This window comes from Ciconia boyciana, chromosome 3, assembly GCF_034638445.1.
Source record: "Ciconia boyciana chromosome 3, ASM3463844v1, whole genome shotgun sequence".
Taxonomy (NCBI): Eukaryota; Metazoa; Chordata; class Aves; order Ciconiiformes; family Ciconiidae; genus Ciconia; species Ciconia boyciana.
Genome location: NC_132936.1, coordinates 127,129,257 through 127,146,493, shown reverse-complemented (window position 1 = coordinate 127,146,493; position 17,237 = coordinate 127,129,257). Strand labels below are relative to the sequence as shown.

General features: G+C 36.5%; 1 protein-coding gene across 3 annotated transcripts in view; it reads right to left on the bottom strand.

Annotated features, from left to right (window-relative positions):
* PSME4 (proteasome activator subunit 4) overlaps positions 1 to 17,237 on the bottom strand; it is an 87,826-nt gene that overhangs the window by 26,988 nt on the left and 43,601 nt on the right. For all 3 annotated transcript variants that reach the window (XM_072857574.1, XM_072857570.1, XM_072857573.1), the window contains 8 exons: positions 16,502 to 16,566; positions 16,255 to 16,405; positions 14,519 to 14,617; positions 14,054 to 14,123; positions 13,534 to 13,601; positions 12,737 to 12,952; positions 10,555 to 10,712; positions 8,313 to 8,408 (listed from right to left, as the gene is read on the bottom strand). In XM_072857574.1, the coding sequence (XP_072713675.1) occupies positions 8,313 to 8,408; positions 10,555 to 10,712; positions 12,737 to 12,952; positions 13,534 to 13,601; positions 14,054 to 14,123; positions 14,519 to 14,617; positions 16,255 to 16,405; positions 16,502 to 16,566 (923 nt within the window). The remainder of the gene's footprint in view (positions 1 to 8,312; positions 8,409 to 10,554; positions 10,713 to 12,736; positions 12,953 to 13,533; positions 13,602 to 14,053; positions 14,124 to 14,518; positions 14,618 to 16,254; positions 16,406 to 16,501; positions 16,567 to 17,237) is intronic.

Genomic DNA, 17,237 nt, shown 5'->3' with positions numbered 1-17,237 from the left:
AAATTTTCCGATTTCAGGCAATGGCAAACTTCTATCTGTCAGAACCAGAAATAAGGGTCATGTTTCTCCTGTAAAAGTGAACACATTAAAACATGAGCGCTACAATTGTTGTGCTGATTAGATGAAGGAAAAAACCTTGCAACCCAAAATTAGGTAAACTGACTTCACAACCCTTCTAACAGTCACATCTGCACCACCAAAAGTCAAACTGAAACATCTTTTTCTTAATTGATTTAGACATCAAGAAGTGAAGTCTTAATTTCATTTTCCTTGTTGTATTCCTGGTAACGCTAAGTTAACTTGAAAATAAGCCATTCCAACAGCCTTCCCACTTCCCTCCACCCCGCAAAACTCAGCACTGGCATAGGTGCTTAAGGTACAACCTGGCCACTAATACAATTTCCAAAATATCCAACGACAATCCAGTACTTCAGTCCTGAATGAATAAATAAATATCAAGTTTGTATGGTCTCACACACTTGCTCTTTTAGAATCATCTACATGATTGACTTTGAAAGTGTTTGCTATGTATTTCTCCAAAATCAGATCTTTCCAGTTGGGAAGATACAGAGAGGGGATATTTCTGCAATTAATGTCTGGAAAAGAAGAAGAGTGAACCTTCCCACCCCGAATACTATTACTTCTTAAGAAGGAAAAAAAAAAAAAGAAGGTAACAAATAAATCCAACCATCTCAGACAGCTAAATATTGAGCAATTACTTTTTTTATACAGTATGCTGGATATGTTGATAGGTAAATGAGCTCATAGCAGTAATTTTTTCTACAGCATTTTAATGTATTTTTACCCTTAAACAGTTTCCCCTGATATAAGTACACTAATTAAGTTCACATAAGGCTTTCCTACCTATGAGGCAAGGAAAATTAAAGTGCAATTTCCCAGTTTTCCCTCTAGGTAGTCTACAGAAAGATTACAAATCTTCACACTTCTTTCCCACTCCCAGCAAAACGCATTCAACTGCTCTTTGCCAGCTAGCCAAGTTCCCAACCAAATCTCTAATATTTAAAACAAAGGAAAACCAACACTCCAAGCTCTCTCTATACTTCAGGTTCCTGAGGAAACCAGGAGTAACAACTCAACACATAGCATCCAGTAATCAAGAACTAGCCTGGTACAGTCCTTACACTCACCATGACATCACTCCACAGGCAGAACCATTTATTTCAACAGAGCTACTAATAGGATGAAAATATTATGTTCAAAATGCAAGGAAGTTTTATAGTTGGCCCACAAACTAAGACCCATGCTAGTAATATTCAGCATTATAAGCGTCAGCCACTGAGCCAGAGAAAACTAAGTGTTTTACTTTGGACACACAAAAGGAAGAGGCATGAAATTATTTTCTTAACTTCAGTCAATACTGATAGCAAGACTCTCACGACAATGCTTCATGTAATGTATAAATAATACTGTGCTTCACTCTGTATCAACAGTTTTCAACACAAATTGCCAAGAAAACTTATGAACAAAGAGTATCCAAAATTATAGCTGGAACAGAAATCCCAATTAAACAGAACTTTGAAGAATTCATTCCCTTATTTGCCACAGTACAAGAACTAAAGCATCTTTATTTGAGAAAAATTGATGCACTATGTTTTTCAACTTCCAGACATTTTACAGACCACTTTATTCAAATCTCTGTGTACATATTCCTCAGTATATAAGTACAGTTCAGCAATCAGATACAGCTTTTCAGAAACAAATAACTTTTAGCATCACTCTGCTGAACCAATTGGAGAGGAAATTCTTCTAATTGCAAAAAAACCCCATGTCATGTTAAGGACTAGATCAAGGGCTGCATCAACCTATTTTGACATAAGAGATTAAGAGACAACAGTCGGAAGGTGAACAAGGAGAAAACAGGGTTACTCACCGTGGAGGAGTAACTGTTTCCTTTTCTGTGTGCAGCTCCCCCAGCAGAGCTGGGAAGTTTCCTGGAGATGCCAAGAGAGGTTAGCTAGCCCTGCCCCTCAGCATACGATATCACATCCTTACACATTTAAAAGAAGTGGTCTTATCCTTGACCTGTAGTCTGAACACCTTCAGTGAAAGGACATTAAGAAAGCTCCTACCAATATCTGTAGCAAGAGTGGAGCAATACTGCATCCTAACTAACCAAGCTGTATTTAAGAGGGAGACAAAAAATGGATGTTCTCTGAGTAACCCTGCTTTTGCTTCCCTAAATCAGCTGCTTAGTGTTACCTTTTTTAATAAGTAGGCAGCAAGGAAGGCAAGCAAAGCAAAGGGGAACTCAACCGAACATCAGTGAAAGATTTCTCAAACTTGAGAGCTTTATACTGTCTGCATTTAAAATAATCTTTATTTGCACACCATTAGAGTCATTACAACAAAAGGAGATTGATATTACTTACAATTACAGTGGCCCCTTAAGAAAAAGGGTAGACTGTGTGCACAGAAGCATCATCTACACCTGCACACACCTCGTGTGGCAGAGCAACCATTACATCGTGTTTCTGCAGACGAAAAAAAACCTGTGTATCCATTTTTCCCCAGCTGTGTCAGGGTAATTCACCACAGCTCTGACTCTATGGCTTTGAACACCTTAATTCAGCCACAAAAAAACCCCTACTGCTGTCATAAAGGATTGCTCCTCACAACCTCTGGCAGCCTCCTCAACTCCTTTTTCCCCTTCCCCTTGTAGCTATCCATTTTGCATTTAAAAAGCAGTTCACAGGACACACCTGAAATCAATGGCATCTCTACTAAAGATGAAGAACACTATGTGGAATAATAATATAAATACACACTACTGAGTCACAAAATAGTTTTCTATTAATTTGTTATACATGGCATTTCAGAAAAGAATTCATTCATCGTCCCAAAAAGATGAAGTTTAAATTCCTTGCTACTTACAGGATAAAAAATAAAGTCAACACCAAGTGACATTTATTAAAGTTCTATCTCCTACTGAAATTTAACTATTCTTTTCAATTCTGACACATTTCAATTACCCAGTTTATTTGTGCACAGATTGTGCACAAATTTATTTTCTACTGAATTGCCTATCATCTCCCTAAACACCTGCTCATGTACGAAACATTCACAGTAACACTAAGCATTTAATATAACATGAGCTGTTTTTTAATTAAGGTATGATGGGATTTTCAGAAGGATATAAATTATTTAGGTAATTCATGTAAAAACACACATGGGAATTTTGCTCCCCAAATTGGGAATAAACAAGTAATCACAAACTACAGATAAGAATTGCTTGGTCTCAGAAAATGTTGGAGCGTTATGAAACCTAAACCTTTTGTGCTCAAGTTCACTAAACAAGGAAATCATGCTTCAAGCACTTTGTAAGAGCTATGCTGATGCGTATTCCGAGTATGTGCATGTAAACACACACAGTGTATACTTTTGGGTATACCGAGCATACCCAAGTCTAGTGTTGGTCAATTTAACAATGTGTTTTCTGTAGTAAATATATCACTTTTCAGTTCGGAGACTATCAGTCATCAAAAGATAAAAATCAGTAATAAGAGAAACGAACAAATCAACATGAAAACATTAACCCAGATGGACAGGAGATTCAAGAAGGCTCATGCCAATGTACACACTTTTAGATAAACAGAAGTTTTGAAACTTCTAAAGTAAAGTTACTTTAAAGTAAAGATTTTACTCTAACCAGTATTTATTAAGCCATGAAAATAAGAGCACAATTGATTCTGTCTAACAAGGAGAACATACCAGGCCAATGCTGGGGAATTCTATTCAGTTTCAGCTTTATCAAACAATAAGTACCACTAATAATAAAAAAGAAACCACCAACAGGAAAACTTTGTATATTAACTATTCAAGAAGCAAATCTATTTTCAATAGCTAATAAACAAAACACACACAAACTGCTGAGACACCAAACAGACTATTCTTAACAAGGAGAAAGGAAGAAAGACATTTTGAAATTACTGGGTACTCTCAGGTGTTTGACACTGAGGAACAAAAAACCTGTAGGAGTCCATAGAAATGGACCAAGTAACTTCCCACAAAACTTTTCAAGATGAAAAGTTTCTGTAAGTGATTTCCATAAAATGATGTTGATGAATTGTAATACACCATCTATAAAAGTACTACTACAGTAAAATGTAGTAGTCTCCACACTAGTGGACAGGCCTTATATTTGCAACAGCTCTATTTTCCTACTGTAGAACTAACTTCAAAAGAATTATAGCAACAACAAAACACCCAGCAGCAAATAGTTACCATGTTAGCAGAAAGCAGTCTCATACGTTCATCTCCGCAATTTATTTTAAACCAGAAGCATTTAGAACTTGAATCCAGATTCACTCATTTTCTTCTCCCAAAACAGTGCTCATAACTTGTTATATTCTCATCTCTCTAAAAGACTACCATGTTTATGTAATACTATGATTTAAATTCATCCATCCAAAAAAGACCAAACCTCGCATCTAATGCATGGGAATTTTATGCAACAACACAAGTCAATTATGACAACCAATAATGAAAGAAGCATTTGGCCAGCTTGTGACATCTGTGACATGCAGTCAATAGATAATTTTCATAATTAGTTTTCCCTATTACTTAAGCAAAAAACCCTACTTCCTCACTCAGTCAAGTAATCTTGCTTTGCACTAGTCATTGGTATGACCGAGTCGCTTAATGATCAAATCAGGTACAGTGGTCTCATGCTCTTACAGCCCACTCCTAATGGAGAAAGCAGCCTTTCTCCCTTATTCCTGCCACTGCCTTCCCCTGCCTGCCACCAAAGCAAGATTGCAAACAGACCCCAAAAACAAGGTCTGCAAATATCTGGGTAGCTGTCAGTTGTCAAACAGAAAAGTAAATCCCATGTCTTCAGGGAAAAAGCATCCTGGTGGCAGGAGCAGCCTGCAGGCAGATAGAGTTCACAGTACTAACCGAACCATCACATCTAGTTCATCATCCCGCTACACACAAAGTTTTAAAGTTCACTCTACCCACATATTTCTTTTGCTGAGGTTCAAATTACATAGCTCCAAGCTCTCCCCCACCTATGTGGCTTTCCTTTCATTCAGTGAGCAGGCTAAAGGATTATAAAGGAACAAATACTCATCATCTGTCTTTCTTGGCAAGAATCTTCAGGTATCCTTAACCATCAAGATGAAGGAAAATCTAGCGGTTACACCTACTCAGCTCTACTTTACAGCCAGCACAAATAACAATGCTGTACTACATGGTGTGTGATCAGCTATGGTTCATTGGAGTTAAGTGGCATAGGAGGTATCTGACAAGAAATCTCCTGTGCCAGTTTGTTTTAGAAGTATACATGTAGAATTTTTTTATCTTAAATGCATCAAGCTGTTTACCAATACCTGCATTCAAAAATATTCCTATATGGCCACGTTAGGACAGTGAATATCATCACTGCTAGTGGTAAGTACTAACTACAAATAGACAGTAGTTAAAATAAGGGCGTTCTGGGTAACTGACTTAGTCGCTTTCAATAAAAGCCCTTCAGTTTCAAATCTGAGTGCTTTATGTGCATTCCCACTACATATAATGGAACAAGCTTGGGAATGTGAACTAGTATCTTACAAAAAAAAATCCCAGGAACTCTGGACACAATAACAATTTAAATCAAACTTTTTTTCTGTTTTAATAACAAGCTCATCAAAAGATACCTCCTACATTCAAACTGGATATAATTTTATGGACATATGGGATAGAAAACAGCATTCACAGGAACCTGTTTAATATTGCTTTTTAAATCAGAAGAGATCTCCCTCACTACAAATATTCCAGTTATTTCTTGGGGAATGGAGAGGAGGGAATAAGGCAGTGGAGAGGACATCTTCCTTCTTGGTATAATTCCCTTCTGTGACCCTTGCTTACATAGAGTAACTCATTAAAACAGAATACACATTTCATAAGAAGCATCCCTAGAACGAACACCATCTGTCCTGGATGGATCAACTCAGCCTCATCTCTCAAGATGCTACACTGATACTGACCTTTGTAACCGTTCTTGCTAAGTTGAATAAACTGACAGGGATCTAACGTTTAATTGATAAGAAGTGCAACAGGAACTCCTTAAGTATTTAGTCCGCCTTACTAGGCCAAAGCACAATCCACTGTGCACAAATTCACTCTACTTCCCTCAGATCGTCTCCTTGACTAAAAATCCATGTTTCATTTGTGATAATTCAAATCACACAAAGAATGATAACTAAAGCTTACTTAAAATTCATTCAACTTCAGCAGGCAAATTCCAGAGTCCTGTGTGTAAAGTCACTGAAAAGGGAAATTGTCTTAACTATGTTTTTTAAAAGCTTTAGTGTAAACATAAAAGGTTTGGATGCAAGACCTATTCACAGTGGGTACAAGATGTTTCATCAATATGCATAAAGTCTGTCCAAAACCAGATAACGGTGGAGTCTGAACCTCTGCAGATACTTACTGGAATAAACTATTGAGTTCCAAAATTCAGATTACGTGAGAAAAGTCTGATTTTGATTTCTTTAGTAACAAATTGATTTCAGCATGTTCTCATGTAAATTGTATATATTTAATATGGCAGCACAGATAACTAACAGAATGAAGCAATTCTTCCGTAAGTATACAAGTAATTTAGAAGCTGATTATAGGCTAATGTCCTAATCTGTACATTAAGAATTTACAGACTTGCCCAACAATATAAAGATTATTCTAAACACCCCACACCAAAACAAAACCAGAGACAGTCTACATGAACACATTCTAATGACAGCTGCAATTCACTCTTCTCCTCGGATCATAAGGTTCTTTCTTCTACCAAATGAAGCTTCCATTACTGACAACCAGATAGCCTAGACAAGGGTACAAAACTGCTTACCCTTACACAGGTGTTTCTTCCTTGATTAACAGATTACTCTAACTACAACAGATTTTTTTTTTTTTTTTTGTGGTGGTGTTAAAGACTTTTTGGGCCAAGATAGCCTTGTAGTTTGAAGTTCAGGGCATCCAAGAACAAAAAATCCTTCTCCTTTGAAGGATTAACACCAGAAACTCTGTCCTCAAACCCGTGAGCCATAGGAACTGCAAGCGCCTAGTGCTTGCTGCCTAACTGATGCCAGGGCAGGATTCAGACGGAATCAAGAAGCAATGCTAACATGCTCCCATATTCTCCCAATATGGACCAGCAGCACCTTGCTGGTACAGGAACAGTCAATGCCTCCTGAAAGGTGTTGGAGTCCTTACTTTAGAAGATAGTCATAATCAGCTCAAGTGCCCTGCACTGCCTCTTTAACTAAAAGATTACTTCCCTGAATGTCTTACATAGTCAATGGTAAAATATAGCCTCTCCAAAGCTCTCCAGCTTAATAAATGTTCTAACATGCACTCAAGAGGAGCTTCTCGCACTGTACGAGAAGCTCACAGAAGCTAAGCGCCTCAAGTAACGTGTTTGAGACTGTATCAATGCTCCTTGGTGCTTTTAGTAGCTGTCACTTAAGCAAAAAAGTCTCAGCAACAACTTTATATTCACCAAATGCAGACTGCGGCCATAAGCTTAATTGAAACCCTCCATACTTTAAACATGACATATAACAACAGGAATACCGAGACCAAACTCGTAATTGCCTCTAACGTTAATGTTTCAACCAAATTTTTCAACAATATTTCAACTCAATGTTTCTTTGTCAAAGAAGTCAAAGCTAAAGCAGCAATCCCATCTATTAAAAAGTAGTCTGTTTTAAAGCCTGAACTACTGTAATACAACAGAAAGTTCCTATTACTGCTAGAATGAAAGTTTACTCAAGCATTTTTGCTAGAGTTCTACTGTATGCTGGCACCAGCAGCCAGGTTCTGCTGTGACATTATTCACAGGGGTCTGAGCATTCAAACGGGACATTTCCTATTTTAATATGAGAAGACAGCCAGCAAAAAGTTAAGTTCAGAGTGTTTATGACTGTACTCATTCACGGTCACAGGAACATCAGTGAGATGGCAGTTCACTACACTTTGAAGGCTTCTTTTAGAGGGGAAACACATGAGTAAATGCCTAGCTTCCATTTCCTTAACATAAAGTAGCATCAGCGATGCAGTGCCATCACCTACCTTTTTTAAACATTTTCAGAGTCTTGCACGAAAAAAAAGCACTTAACATTCTTTCATGTTTTAAGTACTCAAGTGTTTCTGTAAGTCACTATTTCAAATTTCTGGACCTTTATACAAGTATGAGAGTTCCTTAAAAACAGCCACTAGAATCAGTTGTGTTATAATAGCAATAAGCACTAAAAACCAGTATGAATATAATTGCTAAGAATGTTTGTGATATTAAAATAAATTTTACTTACAGATGAGCCACCCTTTCTCCTTTCAGAGGAGGCAGAATGTTCCCAGAACCAATCAAGCAGTTGTGTACTATAGCAAGACACTGCTGCACATCATCTCTTAAACAAAGAAGAAAATCCAATTACTTATCCGTTAAATGCTTGAAAATATACAAATGATAAACCATATTTTTTGGTGAAGTTTTATAAAAGCCCTTTTCTTTAGCTATATCACTTCTAAACACAAGAGGGAGCACTACAGAAATCAATCATTTTTTGATCCAACCTAACTCTATTACAGAACACCAACATTCAACTCTGTTTTCCAAAAAACTTGTTTTGGAGTTTTTATATTATGAAACACTGAAGGAAATGTCAGTATAACGAGATAAGCTAATCTCAAAACAGACAGCTTTACCCCAAAATATTGTTTTGAAGAATTTTATATAAACCTTAGATAAACCCCATGAAATAACCCTCCACCCTAAGGCCAAGAAAAGTCCTTCCCACCATGAGTAGGATGAGGAAATACTTTCTTTGAATGAAGATTTTACAGTCTGCAGATAAATTATAATGCAACGATGTGAACAACATACTTTTTTCTGTGTTATTTCAGAGAATTACAGAATTCTTTTTAAAGCTCTCTCATCTAAACTAGTAGCATTTAATATATAGTTACAAATTTTGCCCTTTGTTCTCATCTTTGTGGTAAGCAGCTTGGATTTGTAAAACAACTCCTTGTAGCCCTCTTAAGAGGTTCCCTAACTGAAGAGCTCTTAGTACTCATGATTACTTTTCAACTCCCTAAATACGGGTGTTCAAAGGCTGTTAGATTTTTTTCATTTTATCTTTTGTAATAGAAAAAATCTTACTATGAAGCTCCTAAATACATAAAAAACCGTTTGATTTCCAATCATTACTTCAAGGAATACTGGGAAAAAAAAAAAAGAAATTTGACAAGGATTCAAGCTCCAGAAATACTGCAATTCAAAGCAATAGCAGGCTCACCTAGTATCCCATTTATTCACAACTGTTACTCCCTCAGCAACTAATGGTATTCTCTACTCTTGCAGCTTTGCTATCTTGCTTTCCAATTTAATTTGCAATTCATGCACTTACATAAATGGTGGTGATTTGGGATAATATAGCTAAGTAGCGCAGTGAAGCCTTGACCAAATCAAAGTCCAATTCTGTTATAAATTAACAGCTTTATATACAAGGTGTCAAAGAGAAAAGAAAAAAACAAAAGAAATAAACATACAAATAAACCAAAGACTTAAATAGGAAGCGTATCCTTTCTTCTTTTAGTCTAAGTATACTGTCTGATTGCAGTTTGGTGGCATTGATTTCTCAAGCGTATATTGCCTCTTTCAGATTAAAAAAAAGTTGGGAAGTTGGTCAGACAGAAAAATATTTACGAAGCTGATACACCATGCCCTGCTTCACATAGGGCTGCACTTTACAGCACGAGGTATAACGTCACGTGCTGTGAACATCAATTGAGTATATATAGCTTCAAGGACGTGAACGTTTAACACGAGAAACAAAGAACGTTCGAGACTTAATGCTTGTAAACAGCTTTAGCTATTTGATACTTGTAAATGCTTTAGCACATACTAAACTCATGATTATCTTGTGCTTAGGAAACTATCCTTATGAAGCCACGGTTTCACACTAACTGAGTTTAACAAGATTGGGCAACAGAATTCTTGCCTCCATTCCCATTTGTTATGCCACTGACTCTGCAGTGCCTTCTCAGTTTCAGCACTGCCACTTTTTGCAGAGACCCACTATGTACCTTTTACTTGTAGGAAGGAAGCGGAGAGGCAGATTTCCAAGCCAAATCAGTTCTGTGTTCCACTTTATAGTTTAGGAACACAAATGGTTGTGCCAAAGTAACAGGATAAGAGTCTAGAGGAAGCGCTTTTTTATTGCTGACTACAAACATTTTGTGGTATGTATTAAAAAAAAAATCTGGAACAGAAAAGTCTTTATACCAACATAAAGTGTCTTAAGATTTTTTTTTTTTAAAGAGTGATTCTGTTCAAAATAACGTGTTATCCATTTTATGAAAGGCACTTCAAAGCTACACATGCTCTTAAGAGTTAAAAATCTTGGCAAGATACTTGGAATAATATCCAAGACAGTGTAACATTATAATATTTTACTCCTTAATATTTATAGTGCCAGTATGATGGGCAATAACTACTTAAAACAGACATGAGTGGATAAATGCACCTTCTCCATATTACGTATCACCACTAACCTGGACATTTCTAGTTTTCCAATTGCATAGTGCTCTAGTCTGGTGAGCTCAGGCTTAAGAAAAGTATCCAGCAAATAAAAAGCGAAGTTTATTTCCTCAGATGAAGGAACATGCCACTGGATGTCCAAGTTCCACAGGTCACCTGGTTTACCCCAGTCCTATAGTAAATAAAGACATTTCATATTAATCAAACTATGAAGCAAATTTTATTTTTAAAAAAATTAGCATTTAATATTACTAAAAAAAACCCAAACACATGAACTAGCTACTGCTGTAAAGCAGTTATCCTGACAATTCCAGGAAAAAAACAAGAACACAATAAAACCAAATAGAAATCCCAAACCTACTATAGCATCTACATGTACCTGGAAAATAACACATACCTGAAAGGACTAAAATGCAAAGGACTGTACTGGTCTAATTCAAATATAACTTTGCTATTCCTTTGGCTGGACACAAATTCAGAAATATTCTTAAGTACAACTCGGACTTTTGATACTCCTATAGAGAACATAAGGAAGCTAGCCCATTTAATAATACTCCTTTTCAGTTTTGAACCACAATCAGAAGACTTAGCACTTTCATTTTTAAAATAAAAAGAGAAAGCTAAAATTTAAGTTGGACTTTCCATACAATGCTAGGTCATCCCATAACAAAGACAACTGTTTGTATTTTGGCTTACAAAGAGCTCAGACTTGCTGTAGAATTAACATCACTTCAGTACTTGGAAGAAACAAGTCAATATTTATTACTAGTTCATATTCAAACATGAAGCCCACGCTTAGGACTACCTTAATTAATAGATAGGCCTTTGCAGTCTTCACTTACCATTTCCTGTCTCTGTCTAATTTTACATGGTAATTTCATATTTCAAAACTTCAGCATCTGTTCTTAAAATGCCTGACTGATCTGACTGGACAAAAACTACAAAGAACTACAGTAATACACTTACTCAATGTAGCCTGCTATTACTTCTCTTCCTTGGAAGAGCAGGCTAGTCCTCCACAAATATTACTTGAGAAAGTGAGTTTTACACTGGGGCAGGGTAGGAAGCATGTAAGTGACAAACTCAAGCTGCTAATGGCAATTAAGAGTTGATATAATATATACTTAAAGTAGCCACTGATGTATGGAACAGCAAAGTAATTGTGAATTTTTTCAATTTCAGAGGAGGAATTAAGAAAAATTCTACTTTTGTGTTGGGGCATTTAAGATGTTTTTTGTCCGTTTTTAAATGAGCATCTGGCCCAACTGGATGTTCCCATCAGTTTATAAAACTGTACTAGCTTTCAGTAACAAGCATTAGATTATCTGCAGTTGGAAAGTTACATAGAAGAACACTTTTCAGCAAAATGCCATTTTACATTCAAATAGGCCAGCTGAAAACTGCTGCACTGTTCACCTGTAATACTCATAAATCGACCTCAAAGTCTTAACAGCAGACTAGTGTATTACTTCTGACAGTTTCAGTAATTTTTAATATTGCCACTTCTACTTTCATTTTATCTCAAGCTCAGTTTAGAATCATTGTTCATTTGTTATTCTGCCTATCTGTAAAACACCATATCTCCTTCCTTGCAATTGTTTTGCACTAAGGTACTCATTTTTCCACACATTCACCATTACTTGTTATATCTGATAGCCACATTTATACGAAGAGGAACAAGGAAAGGCTGTAGCTCTCATCCACAAGAGCAGATGAAAGACTAAGTTTGTCCCAGAGCAACAATGCTTCCTATGACTGGATATTTCAGCTAAAGCGAACAGCAAAAATCTCCTGCTAAACTCCAAACTTAACTGTTTATACCACTGTACTTCATGATAGCTGGGTCTCAATTAAATGCATCATATATTACAAGATTAAGAAACACAAGCAGGCACTCTTGCTTTTTGTTATCTTATTGTAGTCATGCAATCATTGTAAAATGTCATAAAACACTAATATGTCATGCTATAAAACTATTCAAAACAATAGTCAGTATTCATTTTTTGCTATCAATATAATTTTAAGTAACTTGTAATTTGCTATACATTTCAAAGCCCGAAGCATCTTTCAATTACACTTTCCATTGCTGCTACCTACGTTCAGAAATCTCCAAATAAAAACAAATACTATAGTGTATGACTGTTTTTTAAAAAAGAAAGTCAAATCCTCTAATCCTAAATAAATGAAAATCCTTGCCTTGATAGGAAAGTATTCAGAAAGAGGCTTGTCAAAGCCACCTGGCACACTGCAGTACTCTGTGGGGTAGATAAGTGTAGCAGAACGAAGAAGATGGTGCAGTAGGTTACAAGACAGAATGTAACCCTGCTTACAGGTTAAATGTAGGGTTCGCTGCAGTATCTTCCCAAGCTGCTCCCTGTACGGTAGCAACTTCTTTCCATCCACTCGAGTGATCTAATAGGAAAGACAAACATTTCAAAGGTAAACATAACTGGTTTTGTTCTAGAGGACTAGAGAGGGGATTACACGGCTCAACCGATCCTGCACCAGGTTTTGTTCTGTACGTCACACTGAATTCAAATTAAAGACTGAACTTGCACATGAACTACCACTTCTACTGCTGTTGGAAAAGTTTAAGTAACACATAAGAACTGTGATATACACTGCTGCTTGATGCTGTTCAACATTTTCTAGCAATACTCGTATAGGTTTTGAGATTCATTTTAAAAGATTTATCTCTACCAAAAGCATCTTATGTTTTTCACTGCATGTAACCCAATTCTTTCTCTACCCCTTAATAACTGCTTGTATTAAATGCTTTAATTTTTTTCCACACACACCCCATATGTTTATTCTCTTCTAACAGCAGGCACTTAAGTCCCATTTAAAATCAGATAAGAACAAGAAGTTATATAATATCATTCATACACCATTTACTTTCTTTTCACAGCAGAAGTTTTATTATTTTCTTCTTTCAGGGGTATTAAACAGGATTCAATGATATACATGCATGGGGAGAACATTCTTTGCGATACCTCTGACAGAAGCTGAAGATTCCAAAGTAGCTCCTTATCTAGTTCTTCATCATGTAATACATCATCATCTAGAGGAACAAGTGATAAGCGCTGCTGTAACTATGCTGCAGTAAAGCCTTCCCAACAAGCCAAATCATAAACCACATGCTTGCATCCCAAAAGTTTACTCCCAACCCTTCTATTGCAACCTTCCAATTCATATTGCACCCACATCCAACTGGAAGTTACTTTAGGTAATTTAACATCTTGAATGCTTTTTGAGGAATTGAGGAATGTCTGGAGACATTTTAAACTGCCACATTTTTAAAGCAGCATGCTCTTCTAGCTTGATAGAGTTCTGTCTTGAAATTCCACATAAATAGTTGTTGGTTTGGTGTTTTAGATGAAATAAGACAGAATCATTTTTCTGTCATTGAAATGAAGTTGGGGAAAACACACAGAGATTTTAAACATTATTTTTGTGTTTAACAAAAGTCAACCCAAACCAAAGCAAATAACATTAGAAATCTTATAAACTTACTGACTGTGAGGTGAGTTATAACATTGCAGCAATGTGGTACAAACAGCTTCAAGGATTCCTCAGGGCGGCACTGGAAATCGCATCATAAATAGCCCATTTTAAAAAAAGATGCCTTATGGAACTCAGCGCACACATTGATAAAAATCTTCTAACAATATAATTGAAAAAGAGGGAAGAACAGACTCTGTCTCAACTCCAATTCAATCTAGAGTCAGCCTGACGTCATGATTTTAAAACATTCAATAAAACCTATAATAAATTTAACATAAATGCAAGAAAAATACTTGTGAATTAACCTCTTGTAATACTGCGATATGCAACCGTCCAGTTTTAAAAAAGACATAATATTACAAACTACCTGTATTTACAAGAAAAATTAAGGATCTTATGTAAGAAAAAGTAGTAGTATTGGCTTTAGGTTTTTTTAAACTAAAGGTCAAGTGAAATCAGAGAATTTTCTCTCACTTTTACTGCAGCTCGGCACATATCGGCAACCATTCGACCAGCAACTCTCGTCTCAAATATATTTGAAATGGCAAAGTTAAAGACCTTCTCCAAGGCAACCTAAAAATGAGTACGAAAAGGTGGATGTTACTTTTTTTTTTAAACTAGGTAGCATCAAATGTTTGATGTTACACAGAAGGCAGGATCTGTACATAATATTGTATTCTTTTATAACAGAAGACTGGAAACATAATTCACATTAAAAAAAATCAGAATAGAGACATAGAAAAAGCAGTTCTGTAAAATGCCTAAAGTTGAGTAAAACATAACCACTCTCATAATTATAGTTGACAGTATTACAGAATAGAAAGCTTAAAAATGTATGTGAATAGTAACTGCTCAGGAAAAAAATCCTAAATGTTACCAGCCCACGGGACTTGCATGCTGTGTAACACCTATGTCTAATTGTACATCTACTGCCTTGAGCTGAAGAATAAAAGCTGCTACAGAAGTAGCAATGACAAAAGGTTTGTCACAATAGTGTCAGTTTGCAGATTTTAACTTTTTTTTTTCCTTATTTATTGCAATACTCAGTTACAGTAACACACTGTAACTGGAAAATACGTGAAAGCGTCCACTATAATTAAAATAATTCAGTTACCGGAAGGGTCTATATTCCCCCACCCCCAAGAGTTTAAAAACAAAACACACTGAGTGCTTTAACTGGTGACATAACAGAACACTGCCTTCAGCTGGAGATTGGAGACACTTCTAAAATATTCACTTGGGGAAGAAAGGAGGTCAGATAAATCTTGTTGACTAATGTAAGCTTGGGGTGCTTCTGAGAAACTACAGAGAAAAACAGTTTTCCCTGAGTAAGTCACAGTCCTCTGAAAAGAAAATTATGCTATTTCACGTGTGAAATTGATGTAAAGCCAGAACGTCCCTTAGTTAACAAATAAATAAGGAATTAACTATCAACTATTTAAGTGGCCAGCATATTTTAAAGAAGCTTATTACCATCCAATACCTTGCAAGGCAAGCTGAACTATATAGTGTAGACTGCATGCGATTACTTTAATAATGAAAAATCAGGAAGAACACAAATTAAATCCTTAATGACAACAAAGAATTAACTTAGGACTTACATTAACCAAAAGATGCCAGACAAAATCATACCAAAGTGTCCAATGCAATGGTTCAAAATGTACAAAACCTAGCATCTCCAAATAGATACATAATATAATGTAAATAGATTAAAATGTTTTAACCCAACCTGCAAGGAAAGAATCTGTCTGTGTAACAACATGGATTCTCCACCCCCCTCCCTCAGAGTTATTTTAATCCAGATAATTTTTCTGATCCCATTAGCCACATGGCTCCTTGAACAGCTTCTTTTGCCCAGTTGAAAAAGTGGTAGGGAGAAGGAGAGAAAAGGAAAGCAGGGGACTGGGGGTAGATTAGCATTACCGTCAAAAGACATGAAAAAAATCACAGCCTAAAATGATGAAGTGATAAAATAAGCTGTCAGAATGATTTCTCCTAAGAAAGCATCAAGAATGTAAGAGCTCTGTATTGATGTACGTGAAACCATAAAGCAAACTGTCATGAAGTCCCCGCCCCCCCGGCCCTTTCCGTGGTTACAGGTGAAAGTTCAGAACAGGACAATGAAGGAAGAAAGAACCTGAACGCACCGGTCATTCACAATAGAAAATTAAGCCTCTTAAATTTGGATGGAAAGCCCATGTTCTACATACCTTAAAGATATCCTTTGAACACTGAGTAAGGATTGTGCTGAAAGTAGAAGAGAGACCCAATTCCACTAGACTCTCTAGATGAGTCATTTTCTCAGTTTCAGTCTCCTCTCTGGTTTGTTCTAGCGTGCTGCTCTCTATAAGTCCAAAACATCTATACAAATACAATAAGCACAATTTTAGTAAGTAGAACCTGAAAGTTTTACTAAGTTCTTCATGCCAAGCTTTCACCTATCCTTAGCTTACTTACCTATCCATAAACTGTAGTACAAAATCCTCAAATTCAGCCGTTGCAGAGCACAATTCTCTTTCCACCTACAGTTTTCCAATGCAAAAGAAGCACAAAAGGTTGGCTTTTCTTAAGGAAACATAATATAAAAGTTTATTTCCTGTATTAACTACTTCAAAACCACTTCAAATTTTTAAATTTTATAGACTACAGTGCATTTCCCATCACAGTTTGAATAGTCTCGAGTACACTACACGAAACGATTATTAAATTTTCTTTACACTCTCCTATCAAATTTCCTAGCCTTGATGTCTAGCCAAATAACCTCTCAGGCTGAGATTAGGTCTGCCTCCATGGATACAACCTTTGGCCTTACTACTGATCCTCCTTTCCAGCAGGAGGTCAGTGAGTGCGAACTGTGGTGGCAGTCTTGGCTCTGCCGACATATTTATATTAAACATTCAGCATACAAACGCCTCTGTTAATTTTCAAGTGCTGCGACTCTGGGGCAGTGAAAGTAACCTTCTCCCAGTAGCTGAGCACTCAGAATCTGTGCAATCTGTAGCTACTAGCTGTTCTCAGAGCTACGTGAAGAGTCTTCCAGCAGTGGATGAGATATTTTACATGGCAGCTGCAACTACCATAGCGGACACTACTGCTGCTGCCTCATTTGTAATATAGCACTTATAGCTTCACTATCTGTGCTTCAACTGCTGTTATCAAACACCTAGTGATAAGCAGAGAAACAGAAAAACTA